The sequence below is a fragment of the Phoca vitulina genome, unplaced genomic scaffold (genome assembly GCF_004348235.1).
Source record: "Phoca vitulina isolate PV1807 unplaced genomic scaffold, GSC_HSeal_1.0 scaffold25, whole genome shotgun sequence".
Taxonomy (NCBI): domain Eukaryota; kingdom Metazoa; phylum Chordata; class Mammalia; order Carnivora; family Phocidae; genus Phoca; species Phoca vitulina.
Window position 1 is genome coordinate 34,045,040 of NW_022589728.1, and position 20,741 is coordinate 34,065,780.

Here is a 20,741-nt window from a genome sequence, read left to right on the forward strand (position 1 = left end):
AAGGGAATGAGCATCTAGTGTTTGACTGTTCACCAGTGGAAATAATCATGATCATTTGGTAGTAAGATAATCACCTTCTGATCTAGGTGGAATGAATTCCTTAAGAGGGAGTTCCTAGGGCTCAAAGAAAGTTACAATTTTCCTGGGAAAATATCTCAAAGCAGTAGGAAATTCATGTCAAAAACACAGAGTATCCTCAGACCCCCTGTTATTCAGGCAGATATCGACAGGTAAATATTGTAACTTTATAGGCTCAGTCTATTAAAAAAAATCAAAACAAAAAACTTTGGCCAAGACAATTCTCCCTGTTTTTGGTGGGTTTTTGGTTTTTGTTTTTGTTTTAGCCAAAAAACTTGAAGCCCTATTCTTGGTACCTGCTCTGCATTAGGATTGTTAAGTGTCCTGCACCAAACATTACCCAACCTAGGGAGAAAGTTCAATAGGCAGTCACTTTTGATACATCTTTAATAAATAGATATAAATCTATACCCCCAAAGTATAGCTATATTCATATTTATGAAACCCTTTAATTAGGAAGTCATTCCCTTTGGGAATTTATTAAGAATTTCCTCTTGGGGCACCTGGCTGGCTCAGTCAGTAGAGCATGAGACCCTTGATCTCAGGATGGTGAGTTCAAGCCCCATGCTGGGTGCAGAGCTTATATTAAAAAAAAAAAGAGAGAGAGAGAATCTCCTCTTAATTTGTAAAACACCCCTGAAAAAGATAACTTGTCATCTCACAGCTCAATATCAATTATCAAATAACTGAGAGAAGAGAAAAGAGCATTCATGTGGCATTCAAGACAAACATTAACTACTTATACTTATGGTTGCCCTTGCCGTTCTGTTTGATGCAAATGTGTATCAAATAATAATATAAATCATAATAACTATCAATGTCAGACTCTGGATTGTTTGCATGTCTTAGCTCATTTAATACATTTCATATTCCTAGGAGGTAGGCATTATTTATTCCCATTTTAGATCTGAAGAAACTGAGAATCAGAAGTTTAACAAGATGATTCCTCCTTCCCCATGTATTTTCTGAACACCTTCTGGAGGCCACCATGTGGCAATAATCACACTATGATTTTTGGTTCACCTGACTGTCCAGATAGATTATACCCTGCCTAAGGGCAGGAGCCACATCTTACTCCTTTCTGCACCCAGAATGCCTAGTAAGGTACTTAAAATGTAGTTGCTTCTCAATAACTGATACTCAAATCTGCAACAGTTAGGGGATGGCTGGATAGAAGAAGTAGAAGGGAGGACTGAAAAGGAAGGTTGGTTTTAAGTCAACCAAGGTTGATGGTTAGAACATTGCTTTCTTTTTCCCTATGTTCTTCCTTTTTTTTTAAAAAAGATTTTATTTACTTATTTTAGAGAGAGAGAGAGAGCAAGCAGGGGAAGAGGCAGAGGGGGAGGGAGAGGGAGAGAATCCAAGCAGACTCCCTGCTGAGTACAGAGCTGACAGGGCTCCATTTCACAACGCTGAGATCATGACCTGAGCCGTAACTAAGAGTCAGACACTTAACCGACTGAACCACCCAGGTGCCCCTTCCCTGTGTTCTTTTTTAAATTTCTTATATTTTATATTTCTTATATTTGGTTGTTTGGGCTAAAAGGCAAACACTCCAAAGAGACTGCCTAGATTTCAATCTTGGCTCTACTCCATGCTGTGCGAACTTGGGCGAGTAACAACTTTTCTAAACCAGTTTCCTCATCTATAAAATGGGGATAAGAGTAGTATCTGACTTTTGTCTTACTGAGAGGATTAAATGTGATAATGCCAGCAATATTCATCATGTATGATTTTGGTTCACCTGACTGTCTAGATATTCTGATAATCAGAGCATCAAGGCCACTTTTCTCCAATAGTATCCTTACACCACCAAGGTTTTGCTTATTTCCTTTTCTATGATTAAAGGGCTCTCCTGTAAAGAAAACAAAAAACAAACAAAACAAAACAAAAGCAAATCTTCCTCATCCAGACACAAAGTAAGTTTAAAGTAAGTAAAGTAGAAAGGATGGAATTTGTTGATTATCAAATTGAGCAGATGTTTCAGGACAGGAAATGCTCTCACTTGTGACCCCACAGAAGCACTTGCCTCTTCTATTTCCCACCTGTAGGAACTCCCGGGACTGCAGGATCATGACCTGAGCCGAGGCAGACGCTCAACCGACTGAGCCACCCAGGCCCCCGCTCTGATTATTGTCTTAATTTAAATTCCTAATACAATAGAAGATGGATATTTGAATTCAAGAAAATTATTTCAGAATCTAAACACTGTCTAAGGATTATATACCAAGAAGAGTAAGCATTAAAAACCAAATTACAAGCATTATGGTCAAAACACTTCATGGATCTTCCACACATATGGAACAATTGCACCACCTATAAAATTGCTGCAACTATTAGGACACACCAGACAAGATAATCATAGTTTTTAACAACCAGTAAGACCAGAGCACTGGAAGTCATAACAGATGCCAGATTCAATGAACCATAATGTCTGGGTCAGCTGATCAGCAGTCCTGACCACACCCATAATTAATTTTGTAAATTTATTCTTTACATAATCAAAGTAGTTAATAAGTCACTGCTTGTTCTTATGCAATTTAGTGTTTGGTTTGTTCCCACAAATGCTCCGAATCCTGATCATATCTAGTTTATAGGTCCCTAAGTGAACTAGACCATTGTGAATCAATACAGATACCATGCATATGGCAGCTTCCTGCACGGCAGTAACACAAGAATGGAGGCGAAGTGTATTAGGACTTTTATATTAAACCTCTCTTAGATTTACCTCCAGTGCCTCAAAGATCTACCAAAACGGTAATAGCTACTCAAAAGAGATTAGTCCTTATGGTACTGGATGCTAGTTTATCTCAGAAGTTTCTTATTTCCAATATGTTCAGGGCCCCTTTGTCACCGTAAATTTTAAAGTCATTTATAATAAACAACATTATATTACATATTAATACTGTTAATTATATCCATCAATTGGCCATTAACATCTACTCTTTTAACTGCCAATATCCCACATTTCAAGTTTATCATTCTTTATGTCATGTAGAAGAACATTTAGAAAATCAACATGGTAGGGGCGCCTGGGTGGCTCAGTCATTAAGCATCTGCCTTCGGCTCAGGTCATGATCCCAGGGTCCTGGGATGAAGTCCCACATCTGGCTCCCTGCTCGGTGGGAGGCCTGCTTCTCCCTCTCCCACTCCCCCTGCTTGTGTTCCCTCTCTCACTGTGTCTCTCTGTGTCAAATAAATAAATAAAATCTTAAAAAAAAAAAAAAAGAAAATCAACATGGTAAAAGTTTTAGTAGACCTAAGCACTGATTACATAATGTCACTCTGGTGAGGAAAGATCATGAAAGGAATACAAATATTTTGAACCTAGTGAACCTAGTCTGCATCGTATGTCAGCATTATATATATTTTTCCGTATCATCAGAAATATGGTTTTCCATATTATTATGCTTAACTATAAAACTCTTTCCTAAGCCAAATCATACTCTTTGGCCCCTTTGTTATTTTTGAGAATTACAAGTTGATTCTCTATATAAAATAATGAAAAACAAACCGTGGTATGATTGGTAAAGTGATACTGATGACCAGAACAGTCATTATTATTTATTGCCTTAGTCATTTGCATACAAACCTGAAGAGAGAATTTCCTGGGATGTCAGAACAGGCAGGTAGGAAATAGTAACCAGTAGATAAATGATAGTCATCAGAGGTAAAGCAGTAAAAATGCATCTTGGAATTGTCTTTCTGGGTTTCTTCAGCTCCCCTATAACACATAAAAGAGCAAAATCACAATGGGTAAAAATTATGTCTTAAATTTATCTTTAAAACTACTTCATGCATTAACTATTGGGCTGAATTCTTCCAATGTGCCCAGGCCACCACCACACTTACTAATACACATACACACAAACACATTGGTGAACTACTACACGACTATTGCCTTTCTGAGCTCGGTGATAATGCAGAAAAAGGGGGGAATTTTCTTCATTTTCCTTAGAGATGGTAACATTTCTGCAGAAAGTCACAAGAGTAAAAATCAAAGCTGAGCCCATAGGACCCTGTATGGTTTGGAGCCTACCTGTGTCTTCAGCCTCATCTATTCGGTACAAGGCATTTAGTCTGGGTAGTGGAATATGATAGTGGGCGGAAACAAACAGGAAGCCTAACCTCAAGAAGAGCTATGCATGAATTAAATAATCACATAAATAAAAGTGATAATAGTGACTGTGGTAAATATCCACATGAAAAGAGATAAAGTGCTTTGAGGATATATTATATGATAATTTGATGATCCCGTTTGCTATCTGTGTCATAGGCCCATGGGCTTTATTTGGTTTCTCAAAAGTGTCATGTCCTCTATACCCATTCTCTCATGTGGAATGTTCTTTCCTTTCCTAGTTGCTGAGCTGACACTCTCCCTTCAGATCTCGGCAAAATCATAACTTCTCCTGGGAACATAGAAGAGGAAGGTCTCCTTGACTAGCAAAACTGTCCTAGTATACATTTTCATAGCATGTATGAAAAGAGTAAAAGAATAAGTCATAAATTCTCTTTTCCTGTAGGCTCTTTGCCTTCCCTTAATGTCACTATTAAGTGCAAAAAAGAAAAGAGGTCATGATTTAGCATCATAGGTAATAGATTTTCTAGGACAGTCTTGTTCTCAAATATTGTTCCATTTGTCACACCATTTTCCCCAATTTTGCCATTCTCTGAAAATTATCCCTGACATAAAGAATTGACATTATAGTTATGTGTATATAATGTGACCCTGTGCCCTAGCTACTGGTAATAGAACCGAGTACAGACCTCTGACTCACTGAAAGCCAATCTCTGCCAGTATACAAGAAGATTCCTCTTAAGAATTTGAACCAAATGTCAACAAAACTGAGAGAAAGAAGAAAAAAACAACATAACAGTAGCAAAAAAGAAAGGTGGCTGATAAGTCCAGTTTTTAAGTCCTGGAGCTTCCCTAAGTCCTGTTGCTCCTGAAGATTGGTTGCTCATGTTTTCCTTGAAATACAGCATTATTCTTCCAGCAAGTTCTTCTTTTACTGCTTAAGCCAATGTGTGTGGGTTTCTGTTACTTAAAACCTAGTCCCTCTGACTAATAAATATCTGTCCTTTGACATATGTCAAATCTGTTTTATCTGCATCTGCCCACAGGTAGAATGTAATGTCCATGGTATGCACTAATATAAGCTGATTAAGCACTTAAAGAGTAAAGAATTCCAATGTTCTCAGCTAAATGATGCCTGAACCATTTACTAGTTGTGGGATTCTGGACAATTTATTGACTGTTAAGGTTTCAATTTCCTTACCTGTATATTGGGGAGAATGGAAAATATAGGGACAATAAAATTCCAATCAAATGCCTAGCACTTAATAAGTTATTAATGACTATGGTTATTAATCAAAGGTTTTGAACAAGCAAAAAGGCAACTTTTAGGATTAACTACACTTTCCTCTGGGCCTTTTACTCTTTCTTATTATGTATTAGATTTATAGAGAGGAAGGAATATAACATAACATAACATAACATAACATAACATAACATAACAATTCAAGGTTATAATAGCCAGACAGTGAATATCCTTGGTCTTGAACTTGGAAGATAGATGTTCCTACAATATGCTAAGTCAGCTGCCTATATATCACCATTTTACAGGTAAAAGTGTTACTTAGAACTTAGCTGTACTTAAAGCTTATTAAGTAAATTAACAATGCTAGCATACTCTGAAATTCCTCCTGAAAAATTTTGTTTACTGCCAGGTGCTTGTGAAGAGTTTATAGGTTAGTAAATTCTGTAAATCTATCTTCAGCAGAGAAAAATTATCTAGCAGTGAAACATCTCTGGCAATGGAACAAGATGAATAAAACAGAAGCCAGAGATATCTCTTCTATCCTGATAAGAGAGAGTGATAAAAGTGAGAGAGAGAGGGAAAGTCAAGCGGATTATGCCAGCCTCTCAAATTGCAGTGGTACATTTAATCACAAACTTTCTTTTCTCAATACTTCCCTGTTTAACTCAATGCGGACTGATTTTCCTCTCATGCCCAAAGTTCGCCAATGACTTCTTACTTAGTGAAATGGCTTCTGCTCAATTCTCACACTTCTCAACTTCTGAAGCCCTTCACCATGTTGATTACACCCTCTTTTTTGGAACATAGAGTGATTTTCTTTTATAATTCTCTCAACCTCCTCTGGCTTCTTCATTGCATCTTCTTTCTCCACCTACCCCCTAAAAGTTGGCCTTCTCCAGTCTCCAACCCTATGCCGTTTTATTCTACTTCTCTCTATGTACTTGCCTTAGTAATCCTATCTATTAACCAGCTCATCAGATGGAAACCATTTTGCAATCACCCAAGGTTATATGCTGTGTCTTACATGCACCTGCATATTTCTGGTCTCCATGGCTTCACTCATATTATTTTACTGCTGGAATTTTTTTTAAGATTGTATTTATTTATTCAACAGAGAGAGAGAGAGCACAAGCCGGGGGAGCGGCAGGCAGAGGGAGAAGCAGGCTTCCTGCTGAGCAGGGAGCCCGATGCCAAGGCTGGATCCCAGGACCCTGGAATCCTGACCTGAGCTGAAGGCAGACACTTAACCAACTGAGCCACCCAGGCATCCCGCTGCTGGAATTTTTTGAGTTCAGTGAAAGTTGCCACCTTTCTGATAACACAATAAAAGGTGATCTTACCATCTACTGGATTCTCACAGTAATCACATTGTTCTCTTATTACCACTTATTAAATACTATCATTCCATGGTTTATAAGCACAGAATTATACTGATTTTAAACCATAATGATCATTTTTCAGATGAAGGAGAAAAAAAAAAAAAAAGTCCAGAGAAGTGAAGATACTTGCCACAGCTCATAAGTGGCAGAGGTCAGACCAAAATTTAGATACTGCCTTTTCCATTTTCCAGTAGACTGTTAGCCTCTTTAGGGTAAAGAATATATCTTATTCATCTTAAGGAACTACTACAGTGTTTCAAAAATGGTCAGTGTTTAAAAAGATATTTGCTGACCAAATTATTTAATGCATAAGGGACACATCAGTGACTCAGGGGGTCCTATGATTAAAAGAAACACATGTTTTAAGAGTAAAGCCTACTTCATGTTGAAATGTCAAGGAAAAGAACTGGTAAAAAGGTTGAAGTTGAAAAAAATTAAATAAACAAATAAGGAAGATCCCTGAGGAGGTGAAAGAGAAAGAATAGGGTTCAAAGGAAGAGACTGATTTCAAAAATGAAGAGAGAGATCTTTTGTCTTGACATTGAAGGGAAGAGTGTTAAATCCAGCCTCTGAGCAATTATACTTATGATTCTCTTCTCTTGAAAAGTACTTCAGAACATAAGTGTGTCACACCCACTCACAACACAAACACAGTCTGGCATTGGATCACTCCTGAGGAACATGTCCACAACCCCAGAATTCATCCATTAACAGGAAGGAAACTAGATTAACATGGCGATCCCATATCTGTGGGCCAGGAAAGAAAGCTGAAAAAGAGAAGTCGTTCAATAAAATAAGCACTTTTGAATGAATGGGGGAAAACATTAAGACTGGGTGATAAGTGCAAGACTGCCATATTCTGACTCAATTTAGAAAGTAAGAAAGAAGAACAAACACTGAATCATCACGTATTTAAAATAAAATTCAAAATATAAAAAAGAAGATGTACATTTCACATTGCATGCAATAAGTCATGACTTCAGATTTTCTTTCTCAATGAATTGGTAATTACTGCTATAAATGTAAAACATCCCCCGCCTGAGAACACAAAATATCCTTGGAAAACAGCGTCTATAAACCAGAGGCTTCTGGAAACTCAGTATCAAGAGTTCTGAAAGCTCTTCCTTCCTCTCAACAGCAGTACCTCTCCACTCAGGGAAATAAGGCCCAGTGGGGCCATTTTCAGCACTAGGCTGGCTGTCTGAAGCCAAGTCACCTCTTTCACACCGCGAGAATTCAGAATTCCCACAGTCCGCAACATGGCTAGCGCCAGACATTTCTTTGGCAGCTTTGGAGCAGAGCAGCTGGGATAAAAAGGTTCAGTGCTATACTCAGCGAGGAGTAGGGCTTGGCTGGCAGCTAACCCTGGCCCCAGAAACAAAGCTGTCCAGAGATTCAGGAAAGAGATCAAGTTGCCGAAACATCTTTTGAGAAAATAGTAGTGAGCTCCGCTGTGTGGGAAGGTTATACCTATCTCTGCTGAGCAGAGAGTGGTCATCATGGACAACAGGGCACAAGCAGCCCAAATACACAGGGAGAGCCCCACATTCATGCAAAAGTACTTCAATATCCCTTTGGGGGCCACAAAAAGTCCTATACCAATTATATTAATGATTAAAAAACTTGTGCCCCAGCAATATCCAAACATTCTCTTGAGTTGCATCTTCTTCCCTCTATCCATTGTAATTAAAATATTTTTAAAAATGTGTATAAATCATAATTTCTGAATTATTTTGCCCATATTGCTGAAAAGGATGTTCATGGATTCTCTGAAATAAAACAGTGCTGTCCTTTTTGCTCCACCTTGTTAAACATAGCCTATTTTCAATCACTGACAAAATATATGTGATGCATCCAAGCAAAAAAGTGTAAAGTTACTTGGAAGGGTGCAGTTTAACTTGTTTCCTAATTATTATCAAAATAATACATTCAGCTGGAAAAAAGGAATCTTAAAAAACAGGGTATTACAACAAAACACAGGAGTTTCTTACTCTATTTCACTCCTTCCCAAACACATTCTGGTTCTTTTCTCTGGAAACAAACCATTTATGTATGGTTTTAGTTCCTTGTGGTAGTTGCCTCCATAACTCTAAATAATATGAAAAGACTTTTATTCATAAATATCTCAACTTTGGAAAGCATCTATTGACTTCCTCCCATAAACACTGAGGAATCAACTCGCTTACTTTCCTCTTACTTAACCTACTTCTTCTTCCTCCCATTTTTTATCATCAAGCTCTCAAGAAACAAAGTATTTACTTTCCATCAGGCTCATGGAAGCCAATTAATAAGGTGGGAGAGTGAAATACCCTGCAACATAAGACTGTCCCTTAACCAGCCATCATTCTAGTAGCCTGGGTCACATGCAGAAAGATGTGAACCTGAAGTACAGGAGAAAGCCTGACCCCACAGACAGAGGTAAGGAAGTTTCTGAACATCTGAGCAAGGCCTGGGCCTTAGTAGCTCTTATATACATTGACTTTACAATGCAAAGCATTGCTCTGAGTGTCGACAAAGCCTTATAAGCCTGGGGCACACCACCAGCCTCAGAAGTAAGTTATTTCCAAATTATCCTTTAAGAGTGAATGAAAACAAAATTGTTTATATTTTTGTTCTGGTTGTGGCTATTTTATGGCAGATTGCATCCAAGGAAATCCACTCAAAATATTGTATAGATCTCAGTAAACATGACCAGGTCCTCTCCCAAATGAAACCATGCCTCTCATCCCATCCCAGAGAGCAAAGACCTGGGAGTGGGGGAAGGAGACCAGAAAGCTCACCTTAAGATAGAAACAAAGTATGAGAAGTAAACCAGGCACAGAGAGACAAGTACTACATGATTTCACTTATACGAGGAATCTAAAATAGTCAAATTTATAAAATCAAGGACTGGAATGGTGATTACCAGGGGCTGAGAGGAAAATGAACAGTTATTAATCCATAGTCAAGTTCAGAGTCAAGTGTGTGTTTAGCTCTATGATGAAGGGCCCCAACTTCTGCAATATAGCCATACCATCAAAGATAGTGATAATGAGAACTGACACAGATTTCAGTTCATTCTTGTGGGATCTAAGAGAATCCCTATAGGTTCCAGCCTATTCTTGTTCTTCCCTCTTTTACACCTGTCACTCCTTCTGGATTACTTGAACTTCAACTTCCCAGCAGCAGACTTGAAGACAATAGCCTTAATAGAGACTAATTAATCAGTTTCCATGACTGCATAATGTCAGATCTCTATAACAAAAAATCCTTGTAATTATAGAGGTATGTAATTAGATAAAGATTTAGATCTAGACACAGCTAAAGATATAAAGATAAATAGATATATAAGTAGATGTAGATATAGATGCAGATATAGATGTAGGTAAATAGACAAAGATATAGATACAGATTTCCTAGTGGTTCTGCTGCTCTGATTGATACAAAAAGCAAAAGACTATGCCATCTCATACATCCCTGGAATCCTGCAGTATTCAGGTATGTCTGTGATTCTGAAAATGAAGAATGTGAAAAAAGAGACTTGATCTGGGGTATCAATACCCATTTTGGTTTTCTCAAGACTATCAGAGATTCTCCAAACTCAGGGGAAGCACTCTAAACAGTATCCCTGGTCTGAGGGGCATTTACCTGAAAATACTATGTGGTACTATTACATCAAAAGGGAAAATGTGCAAATCATCTAGTATTAGGTTCACTGACATAGCTCCTACAGAGCCCAAAGGAATATCTTCCACACAGCATATATATAGGCAAGCTCAGCCATTGGACAGAAACTCTAGAAGGCTAAATGAGAAAATGCCATGCCTGTGCCTTCTTACACATAACTTAAGAAACAGGAGACGGGGATCCGCAGAGGAGACATTTTGAAGGACATCAAATTTTACAGTGACATGCCACCCTCAAGGGTTTGCAGCATTATTCCTTTTTATCTTTATTTTTCTTTTCTATAAGTGATCTACTAAGAGAAGATCTGTCATGATGGCAGATCAAAAGGTGTCAATCTTACTGAGTGTACGTATATCATTAACTCAATTATACAGATATGAAAAAAAAGCCTTATAGAAGTTCAGGAATGTGTCTAATTCATGTGCCTCTAGTTATATCTTATTCCAGAGTCCATGATCTTAATGTTTAAACTCTACTTTTTGTAGCCCTGACTTAAAAAATAACTTTGATAGCCACAATGGCAGATTGAGGATCCCCACTTGTCTGCTCCTCAATAAAAGCAGCAAAATGCTGGAAAGTTTGTCAAAATCAACCTTTACTTTACTTTAGAAGCTAATATAAGACTTATAACAATCTGAGGAGAATTTACTCAAGAAAAATGTCTAGGGGCACCTGGGTGGCTCAGTTGGTTAAGCATCTAACTCTTGGTTTCAGCTCAGGTCATGATCAGGGTTGAGATTCTCTCCCTCTCCCTCTGCCCCTCTTCCCACTCATGCTCACTCTCACTCTCTCTCAAATAAATAACTAAAATCTTTTTAAAAAATAAAAATTAATAAAAGTTAAAATTAAAAAAAAAAGAATAATGTCTGAACTTTGTGAGTTTTTTAACTTGGCCTACTCCCATCCTCCTTTCCCCAGCTCCAGCATAGCCTTGAAAACCAGCAGCCCTGATATCATGGTAGCTGTGAAAACCAGCAGTACTGCAGCCCCTGAAAAGGGACAAACTAAGAGCACCTCGAAGGGCACCATCTCTAATGCATTCTTCTCATCCGACATATCTCTTATCTTTGTTTTTTTTTTAATTTTTTATTGTTATGTTAATCACCATATATTATATCATTAGTTTTTTGATGTAGTGTTCCATGGTTCATTGTTTGTGTATAACACCCAGTGCTCCATGCAGAGCGTGCCCTCTTTAATACCCATCACCAGGCTAACCCATCCTCCCATCCCCCTCCCCTCTAGAACCCTCAGTCTGTTTTTCAGAGTCCATCATCCCTCATGAGGAATTCTCAATCTCAGGAAACAAACTGAGGGTTGCTGGAGTGATATCTCTCATCTTTGAAAAAGTCCCATTTGCAGGGCTTTGACATTACTCAGAGCTTGCTCAGGGAAAATCCCTATCTGAAGGGCATTTGTCTGAAACTATCAAATGCAGTTGATTAACACAACAACTGCCGAAGGCAGCAATGTCAGTTTAGTGAAAAAAAAAAATCCCAGCCTAAAATGTAAAAGGCAGATCTGGAGGAAGAAATGTCCAGAAGTGCCTTTGAAAAGTACTCCCATATTCGTGAATATCTAGAAGGCCATGTACATGTTCAGGCCTATCCAAAGCCTAGGAAAGCCCTGACAGGGCCCCAATTCCTTATCTCTGGTTGAACTTGAGGCAGCGCAAAAAGGAAATGAAGCCTAAGGCCGACCGGTGAATTGCCTTAGCCTCAACACACACACAGAGCTCCTTGGCAAACGGTGGAAGAACTACTGTTTCCAAGCATTTATGGAAACTTCAGATCAGTTGTTAGCTGACTACTGAGCCTGAGCTGTAGAGAATTCAGTGGTTGCACACTATAAGGAATATAGACTGTATAAGGTTCCCAAGGCTATAGTAATAAAGCACCAAAATCTGAATGTCTTAAAACAATATACATTCACTGTCTCATTGTTCTAGAGGCTAAAAGTCCAAAATCAAGATCTCAGCAGGGCCATATTCTCTCTGACAGCTCTAGTTAAGAATCCTTCCTGCTGGCCTCTAGCTTCTGGTAATTTCTGGCAATACTTAGCATTTCTTGATTTATAGATGCAAGACTCCAGTCACATGTTCTTTTTGCCCTGTGTATCTTCATAGTGCCTCTCCTCTGTGCCTGTCTCTGTGTCTAAATTTCCTTTTTTAAGAGGATACCAGTCATATTGGATTAGAGTCCACCCTAAAGACCTCATTTTAAATTGATTACCTTTGTAAGGACTTTATTTTCAAATAAGGTCACATTCTGAGGTATTAGGTGTTAGAACTTAAACATATCTTTTTTGAAGTACACAATTCAACCCATGATATAGATTTTATAGAATTAGTCCAGGAAAGTGATTAAACACACACACACACCAGCAGCAATAACAGCAACAAACTATGGGAACGGGGGATCTGATTTTCAGAGGTGCCACGTTATATTATCTAAAATGTCCTGTTTTGACAAAAACCTATATGACTCATGAAAGAAGCAAAAAAGTATGGCCATACACAGGAAAATAAGCAGTCAATAGAAAATCTCCCTGAAGTAGCCCAGATGTTGGACACATCAGACAAATATTTTAAATCAGCTTTCAAAAACATGTTCAAAGAAATAAAAGAAACTGAGTCTAAAAAATGAAAAGAAAGTATGACAATATCTCATCAAATAAAGGATATTAATAAGGAAATATAAAGTATTAAAAAACCAATAGAAATTCTGTAGTTGAAAAGTAAAATAAGTGAAATGAAAATGACAGAAAAAAGAATCAGTGCACTTGAAAATAGATCAGTTAGGTGCGCCTGGGTGGCTCAGTCCTTAAGCGTCTGCCTTTGGCTCAGGTCATGATCCCAGGGTCCTTGGATCGAGCCCCGCATCAGGATCCCTGCTCAACGGGAGGCCTGCTTCTCCCTCTCCCTCTCCTGCTGCTTGTGATCCCTCTCTCACTATGTCTCTCTCTGTCAAATAAATAAATAAAATATTTTTTAAAAAAAAGGAAAGAAAAGAAAAAAGAAAATAGATCAGTTAGGATTATATAACCTGAAGAGAAAAAAAATAATTTAAAAAATGAACAGAGCCTCAGAGACTTGTATGATACCAGTAAGCATACTAACATATGCATGTAATGGAAGTACTAGAAAGAATGAGGAGAAATGGGCAGAAAGAATATTTAAAGAAATAATGACTGAAAACTTCCCTAAATTGATGAAAAACAAATGAACCCCAAATAGAATATGCTGAGACATCTGCACCTAAGCACATCATAGTCAGCCTGTAGGAGGACATAGACAGAGAGAATCTTGAAAGCCTCAAGAGAAAAAAACAACTTATCATGAATAAGAAATTCTCAATAAGATTAATGCTAACTTTTCATCAGAAACTATGGAGGCCAGAGGCAGTGGGATGACATATTTAAAGTGCTGTGGGGGTTGAGGGGAAGACCACCAACCAAGAATTCTACATCCGGCAAAACTATTCTGCAGAATTACGAAAAAAATTAAGATATTGACTGTAAACAAAAGCTAAAAGAATTCACAACCATCACTTCTGTCCTAATGGAAGGCTTTCAGTCTAAAATGAGAAGACACTAGAGGGTAACTAAAACTCACATGAAGAAATAGAGTATCCGTCAGGTAACTATACAGATAAACATAAAACACAGTACAAATGAAATTTTGTAGGTTTTTTTTCTCCTATCTGATTTAAAAGACAACTATATAAAGCAATTAATATAAACCTGTATTGATAGTCTTATAATGTATAAAGATGTAATTTGTATAACAATAATACCACATAAGAGAAGGAAGGGAATGGAGCTGTATTAAAGCAAAGTTTCTGTATACTATTGAAATTAAGCTAATATTAATCTAAGGTAGATTACATTTTTTAGAAAGATTTTATTTATTTATTTGAGAGAGAGCAAGAGAGAGCACAGGCAGGCAGAGGGAGAAACAGGCTCCACACTGAGCAGAGAGCCCGATGCAGGGCTCAATCTCGGGACCCTAGGATCAGGACCTCAGCCAAAGGCAGACACTTAACCGACTGAGCCACCCAGGCGCCCCTAAGCTAGATCACTTTAAATTAGGATGCTAGTTATCATACCCAAGGCAACCACTAAGAAAGTAACTTTAAGAAAAAAGAGGCACAGTGTGACCCTGGTGTCTGAGCAAGGGTGGAATAGGGGAAGCTGACCTTGCAGTTTCCTCTGTCCTCTTCCCTTGAAGCCAGCTTGAGCTGCATCTCCTCTAATGGTCCAGTGAATGGAGGCTAGGCCAGGGAGCCCAGGAAAGCAGCAATGGAGCAGAGACCACAGAAGAGGTCGTAGGGTAGTGTGTATTCAGCTCCTGGGCATCCGCGTGTCGCAGCCCACCACAGATCCTCCAAGCACACAGCTCTGGCTCTTTCCCAGCACCAGGGACCTCTGCAGGGCATTGACCCAGAGGATGGTAGAGACCCACCAGATGTGCTACACACACATACGGGTGCCTGGTGAAATATTTAAAAATACAAAAGGGAATTTAAGTGGTACACTGGAAAGTATCTATTTAACACCATAGAAGGAAGTAATGGAGGAACAGGGATAAAAAAGGCATACAGAAAACAAACAACAAATGGCAGGTATAAATCCTACCTTATCAGTAGTCCATTGAATGTAAATATTTAAATGCTCTGATCCAAACTGCAGAAACAAGTAGGATGGATTAATTTTAAAAAAAACCCATGATCCAATTATATGCAGTTTATAAAAGATCCCTTAAATTTAAAAAAATAGGTTAAAAATAAAAAGATAGAAAAAAACATGTAATACAAATAGTACCCAAAAAGAGATGGAGAAGCTATACCAGTAAAAGACAAAACAGACTTTAAGGAAAACTTGCCACTAGATAGGAGAGACATTTTATAATGATGAAAGGATCGACTTAGCAGAAACAAATAATTACAAGCTATAAACACCCAGCAATCGAGTCCCAAATATATGAAACTAAAATTGACAAGATTGGAGGTAGAAACAGAAAACTCAACAACAGTTGTAGAGTTCAATACTCTGCTTTCAAAAATTGATAGAAAAACTAGAAAGAAAATCAGCAAGAATATATACAGCTTAAAAAATATCATCAACCCATTTGACCTAACACCCATTAACAGCAGAATATAAATTCTTTTCAACCACACTTGGAACATTCTCCAGGATAGAGCATATGTTAAGCCATGAAATAAGTTAATTAATTAGTTAACTAATTAATTAAAAAGGATTTAAGTCATACAAATGGGGTTAAATTAGAAATCAAAAACAGAAAGAAGCTACAGTAATCAAGACTGTGTGGTACTGGCAAAAGAATAGACAAATAGATCAAAGAAGCAGAATGGAGTCCAGAAATAGACCCACACAAATACAATCAACTGAGATTTGACAAAGAAACAAGAGCAATTCAATAGAGAAAATAGAATCTTTTCAAAAATAGGGTTGGAACAACTAGATATCCAAATGAAAAAAAAAAAAAGAATCCAGACAGACTATACACCTTTCACAAAAATTAACTTCAGGAGAAAATATTTGCAAAACACACATCCAATAAGGAACTTGTATCTAAAATATACAAAGAACTGGGGTGCCTGGGTGGCTCAGCCGTGAAGTGTCTGCCTTCGGCTCAGGTCATGATCTTAGGGTCCTGGGATTGAGCCCCGCATCTGGCTCTCTGCTCAGCGGAAAGCTTGCTTCTCCCTCTCCCACTCCCCCTGCTTGTGTTCCCTCTCTCGCTGTGTCTCTCTCTGTCAAATAAATAAATAAAATCTTTAAAATATATATATATACAAAGAACTCTTTAAACTCATCAATAAGAAAACAATCAACCCAATTAAAAAATAAGAAAAGAACTGATTAGATATCTTATCAAATAAGATATACACATGGCAAATAAGCATATGAAAAGATGCTTCACATCATATGTGATTTGGGAATTGCAAATTAAAACAACACTACATACCTCTTAGAATGGTGAAAATCCAGAGCACTGACAATACCAAACGCTGGTAAGGATATGGGGCAAGAGGAACTCTCATTCACTGCTGGTGAGAATGCAAAAAATGGTACAGCCCCATTGGAAGACAGTTTGACAGCTTGACAGTTTCTTAAAAAACTAAACATTGGTCTACCATATGATCCAAAAATTGAATTCCTTGGTATTTACCCAAATGAGTTGAAATCTTACCTCACACAAAAACCTATACACGAAGGTTTAGTCATAACTTACTATAACTTGGAAGCTACCAAAATATCCTTCAATAGGTGAAGGAATAAACAAACTATAGTATATTAATACAGTGGAATATTATCTTGTGATTAAAAGAAATAAGACATGAAGAAGCCTTAAGTGAATATTACTAAGTGAAAGAAGCCTGCCTAAAAAGACTACATATTGCATGATTCCAACTATATGACTGCTGAGAAATGAACTAAGCTGCTCCACGGTATGGCTGCCTTAGCATCCATTTTGTTTGGCCAAGTGGCCTTCAGGGGCCTTAAACTGACATTAGCTCCTCATGGAAGCACATGCCCCAGATAACAGCCTGCAGAGTCACAAGTAAATGTAAGTTCCTGAAACAGCTTCCCCAATAGCCCTTGTGATAAAGTCTCCCCTGCCTGTCAGGGCCCTCCCCTTGTGTACCCCTGAGATGAGACACAGTGTATCTTATCAAAACCCTGCTGTTTGGGTGTGAATTGACCAATCTGACTATAATCTGGGAACCCCAAAGTACTCCACCTCTGGACCTTAATATAAACATGTGCCCTAGATCCTGGCACTCTCCGCCTGTACTCTGCCTTGACCACTCCATGTGGCCCCTCAAGGTATGCTGTGCACTTCCTCCATGACCTATGAGTAATGCATTTCTCTATTTGAATTCCCTTGTGGTCTTTAGTTGAACCAGGGCCCACCATTTGACACTCTGGGACTATACTTAACAAATGCTAATTTTACAAAGTCACAACAAAGATCCTGGAAAAGACAAAATTACTGAGACAGTGAAAAGAAAAGTGTCTTCCAGGAATTTGGAAGGAGAAGGCTGTAGCATGGGATATTTTAGAGGAGTAAAACTATTTGTATGACACTGTAATGATAGATGTATTTGTAAAAACCCATAGGATACCTGAAACTAATGTAACATTGTATGTCAACTATACTTCAGTTAAAAAAACAAAAGCCAAAAAACATAGGACATACAACACAAAGTGAACCCTAATATAAACTATGGCCCTTAGTTAATAATAATGCATCAATATTGGTTCATTAAGTGTAACAAATGTATCACACTAATACAAGATGTTAATAATAGGGGAAACTGTGTAGGAAGGGTGAGGAGGTGATAGGTAGAGGAGGTATATGGGAACAGTACTTTCAGCTCAATTTTCTGTAAACCTAAAACTGCTATAAAAAATAAACTGTATTTCTCTTCTCCTGCTGGGTTTAGGCTTTATTTGCTGTTCTTTCTCCAGCTCCTTTAGGTGTAGGGTTAGGTTGTGCATTTGAGACCTTTCTTGTTTCTTGAGAAAGTCTTATATTGTTATATACTTTCCTCTTGGGACTGCCTTTGCTGCATCCCAAAGATTTTGAAGGGTTGTGTTTTCATTTTCATTTCTTTCCATGAATTCTTTAATTCTTCTTTAATTTTCTGGTTGACCCATTCATTCTTTAGTAGGATGCTCTTTAGCCTCTATGTATTTGAGTTCTTTCTGACTTTTCTCTTGTGATTGAGTTCTAGCAGGAGAAGAGAAATAATAAAGATCAGAGCAGAAAGCAATGAAATAGAAACCAAAAGAACAGTAGAACAGATCAACAAAACTAGGAGCTGGTTCTTTGAAAAAATTAATAAGATTGATAAACCCCTGGCCAGACTTATCAAAAAGAAAAGAGAAAGGACCCAAATAAATAAAATCATGAATGAAAGAGGAGAGATCACAACCAACACCAAAGAAATACAAACAGTTATAAGAACATATTATGAGCAACTATATGCCAGCAAATTAGATAATCTGGAAGAAATGGATGCATTCCTAGAGATGTATAAACTACCAAAACTGAACCAGGAAGAAATAGAAAACCTGAACAGACCTATAACCACTAAGGAAATTGAAGCAGTCATCAAAAATCTCCCAACAGACAAGAGCCCAGGGCCAGATGGCTTCCCAGGGGAATTCTACCAAACATTTAAAGAAGAATTAATACCTATTCTTCTGAAACTGTTCCAAAAAATGGAAGGAAATGGAAGGAAAACTTCTAAATTCATTTAATGAGGCCACCATTACCTTGATCTCAAACCCAGACAAAGACCCATTAAAAAGGAGAATTACAGACCAATATCCCTGATGAACATGGATGCAAAAATTCTCAGCAAAATACTAGCCAATAGGATCCAACAGTACATTAAAAGGATTATTCACCACGACCAAGTGGGATTTATCCCTGGGCTGCAAGGTTGGTTCAACATCCGCAAATCAATTAATGTGACACAATACATTAATAAAAGAAAGAACAAGAACCATATGATCCTCTCAATAGATGCAGAAAAAGCACTTGACAAATTACAGCATCCTTTCTTGATCAAAACTCTTCAGAGTATAAGGATAGAGGGTACATACTTCAATATCATAAAAGCCATCTATGAAAAACCCACAGTGAATATCATTCTCAATGGGGAAAAACTGAGAGCTTTCCCCCTAAGGTCAGGAACACGGCAGGGATGTCCACTATCACCACTGCTATTCAATATAGTACTAGAAGTCCTAGCCACAGCAATCAGGCACCAAAAAGAAATAAAAGGCATCCAAATCAGCAAAGAAGAAGTTAAACTCTCACTCTTTGCAGATGATATGATACTTTATGTGGAAAACCCAAAGACTCCACCCCAAAACTGCTAGAACTCATACAGGTATTCAGTAAAGTGGCAGGATATAAAGTCAATGCACAGAAATCAGTGGCATTCCTATACACCACCACCAAGACAGAAGAAAGAGAAATTAAGGAGTCGATCCCATTTACAATTGCACCCAAAACCATAAGATACCTAGGAATAAATCTAACCAAAGAGGCAAAGGATCTGTACTCAGAAAACTATAAAATACTCATGAAAGAAATTGAGGAAGACACAAAGAAAGGGAAAAATGTTCCATGCTTATGGATTGGAAGAACAAATATTGTGAAGATGTCAATGCTACCTAGAGCAATCTACACATTCAATGCAATCCCTATCAAAATACCATCCACTTTTTTCAGAGAAATGGAACAAATAATCCTAAAATTTGTATGGAACCAGAAAAGACCCCGAATAGCCAGAGGAATGTTGAAAAAGAAAAGCAAAGCTGGTAGCATCACAATTCCGGACTTCAAGCTCTATTACAAAGCTGTCATCATCAAGAGAGTATGGGACTGGCACAAAAACAGACACATAGATCAATGGAACAGAATAGAGAGCCCAGAAATGGACCCTCAACTCTATGGTCAACCAATCTTTGACAAAGCAGGAAAGAATGTCCAATGGAAAAAAGACAGTCTCTTCAACAAATGGTGTTGGGAAAATTGGACAGCCACATGCAGAAGAATGAAACTGGACCATTTCCTTACACCACACACAAAAATAGAGTCCAAATGGTTGAAAGACCTCAATGTGAGGCAGGAGTCCATCAAAATCCTAAAGGAGAACACAGGCAGCAACCTCTTAGACCTCAGCTGCAGCAACTTCTTCCTAGAAACATCGCTAGAAGCAAGGGAAGCAAGGGCAAAAATGAACTATTGGGACTTCATCAAGATAAAAAGCTCTTGCACAGCAAAAGAAACAGTCAACAAAACCAAAAGACAACCGACAGAATGGGAGAAGATATTTGCAAATGACATATCAGATAAAGGGCTAGTATCTAAAATCTATAAAGAACTTACCAAACTCAACACCCAAAGAACAAAGAATCGAATCAAGAAATGGGCAGAAGACATGAACAGACATTTTTCCAAAGAAGACATCCAAATGGCCAACAGACACATGAAAAAGTGCTCAACATCACTCGGCATCAGGGAAATCCAAATCAAAACCTCAATGAGATACCACCTCACACCAGTCAGAATGGCTAAAACTAACAAGTCAGGAAACGACAGATGTTGGCGGGGATGCGGAGAAAGGGGAACCCTCCTAAACTGTTGGTGGGAATGCAAGCTGGTGCAGCCACTCTGGAAAACAGTATGGAGGTTCCTCAAAAAGTTGAAAATAGAGCTACCCTACGACCCAGCATTTGCACTACTGGTTAT

The 20,741-nt window shown here is 38.0% G+C and overlaps 1 protein-coding gene and 1 long non-coding RNA gene across 2 annotated transcripts in view; both read right to left on the reverse strand.

Annotated features, from left to right (window-relative positions):
- Positions 1-1,646: 1,646 nt before the first annotated feature.
- SLC7A13 (solute carrier family 7 member 13) lies at positions 1,647-8,459 on the reverse strand. The gene is given in 3 exon segments (XM_032422028.1): positions 1,647-1,933; positions 3,671-3,802; positions 7,817-8,459. Coding segments are annotated over 3 exon segments (1,062 nt in total).
- A 7,739-nt stretch (positions 8,460-16,198) lies between these two features.
- LOC116643066 overlaps positions 16,199-20,741 on the reverse strand; it is a 41,030-nt gene continuing 36,487 nt past the window's right edge. The window contains exons 3-4 of the long non-coding RNA XR_004301469.1: positions 16,434-16,515; positions 16,199-16,218 (exon numbers count right to left, since the gene is read on the reverse strand). This is a non-coding gene — a long non-coding RNA (uncharacterized LOC116643066). The remainder of the gene's footprint in view (positions 16,219-16,433; positions 16,516-20,741) is intronic.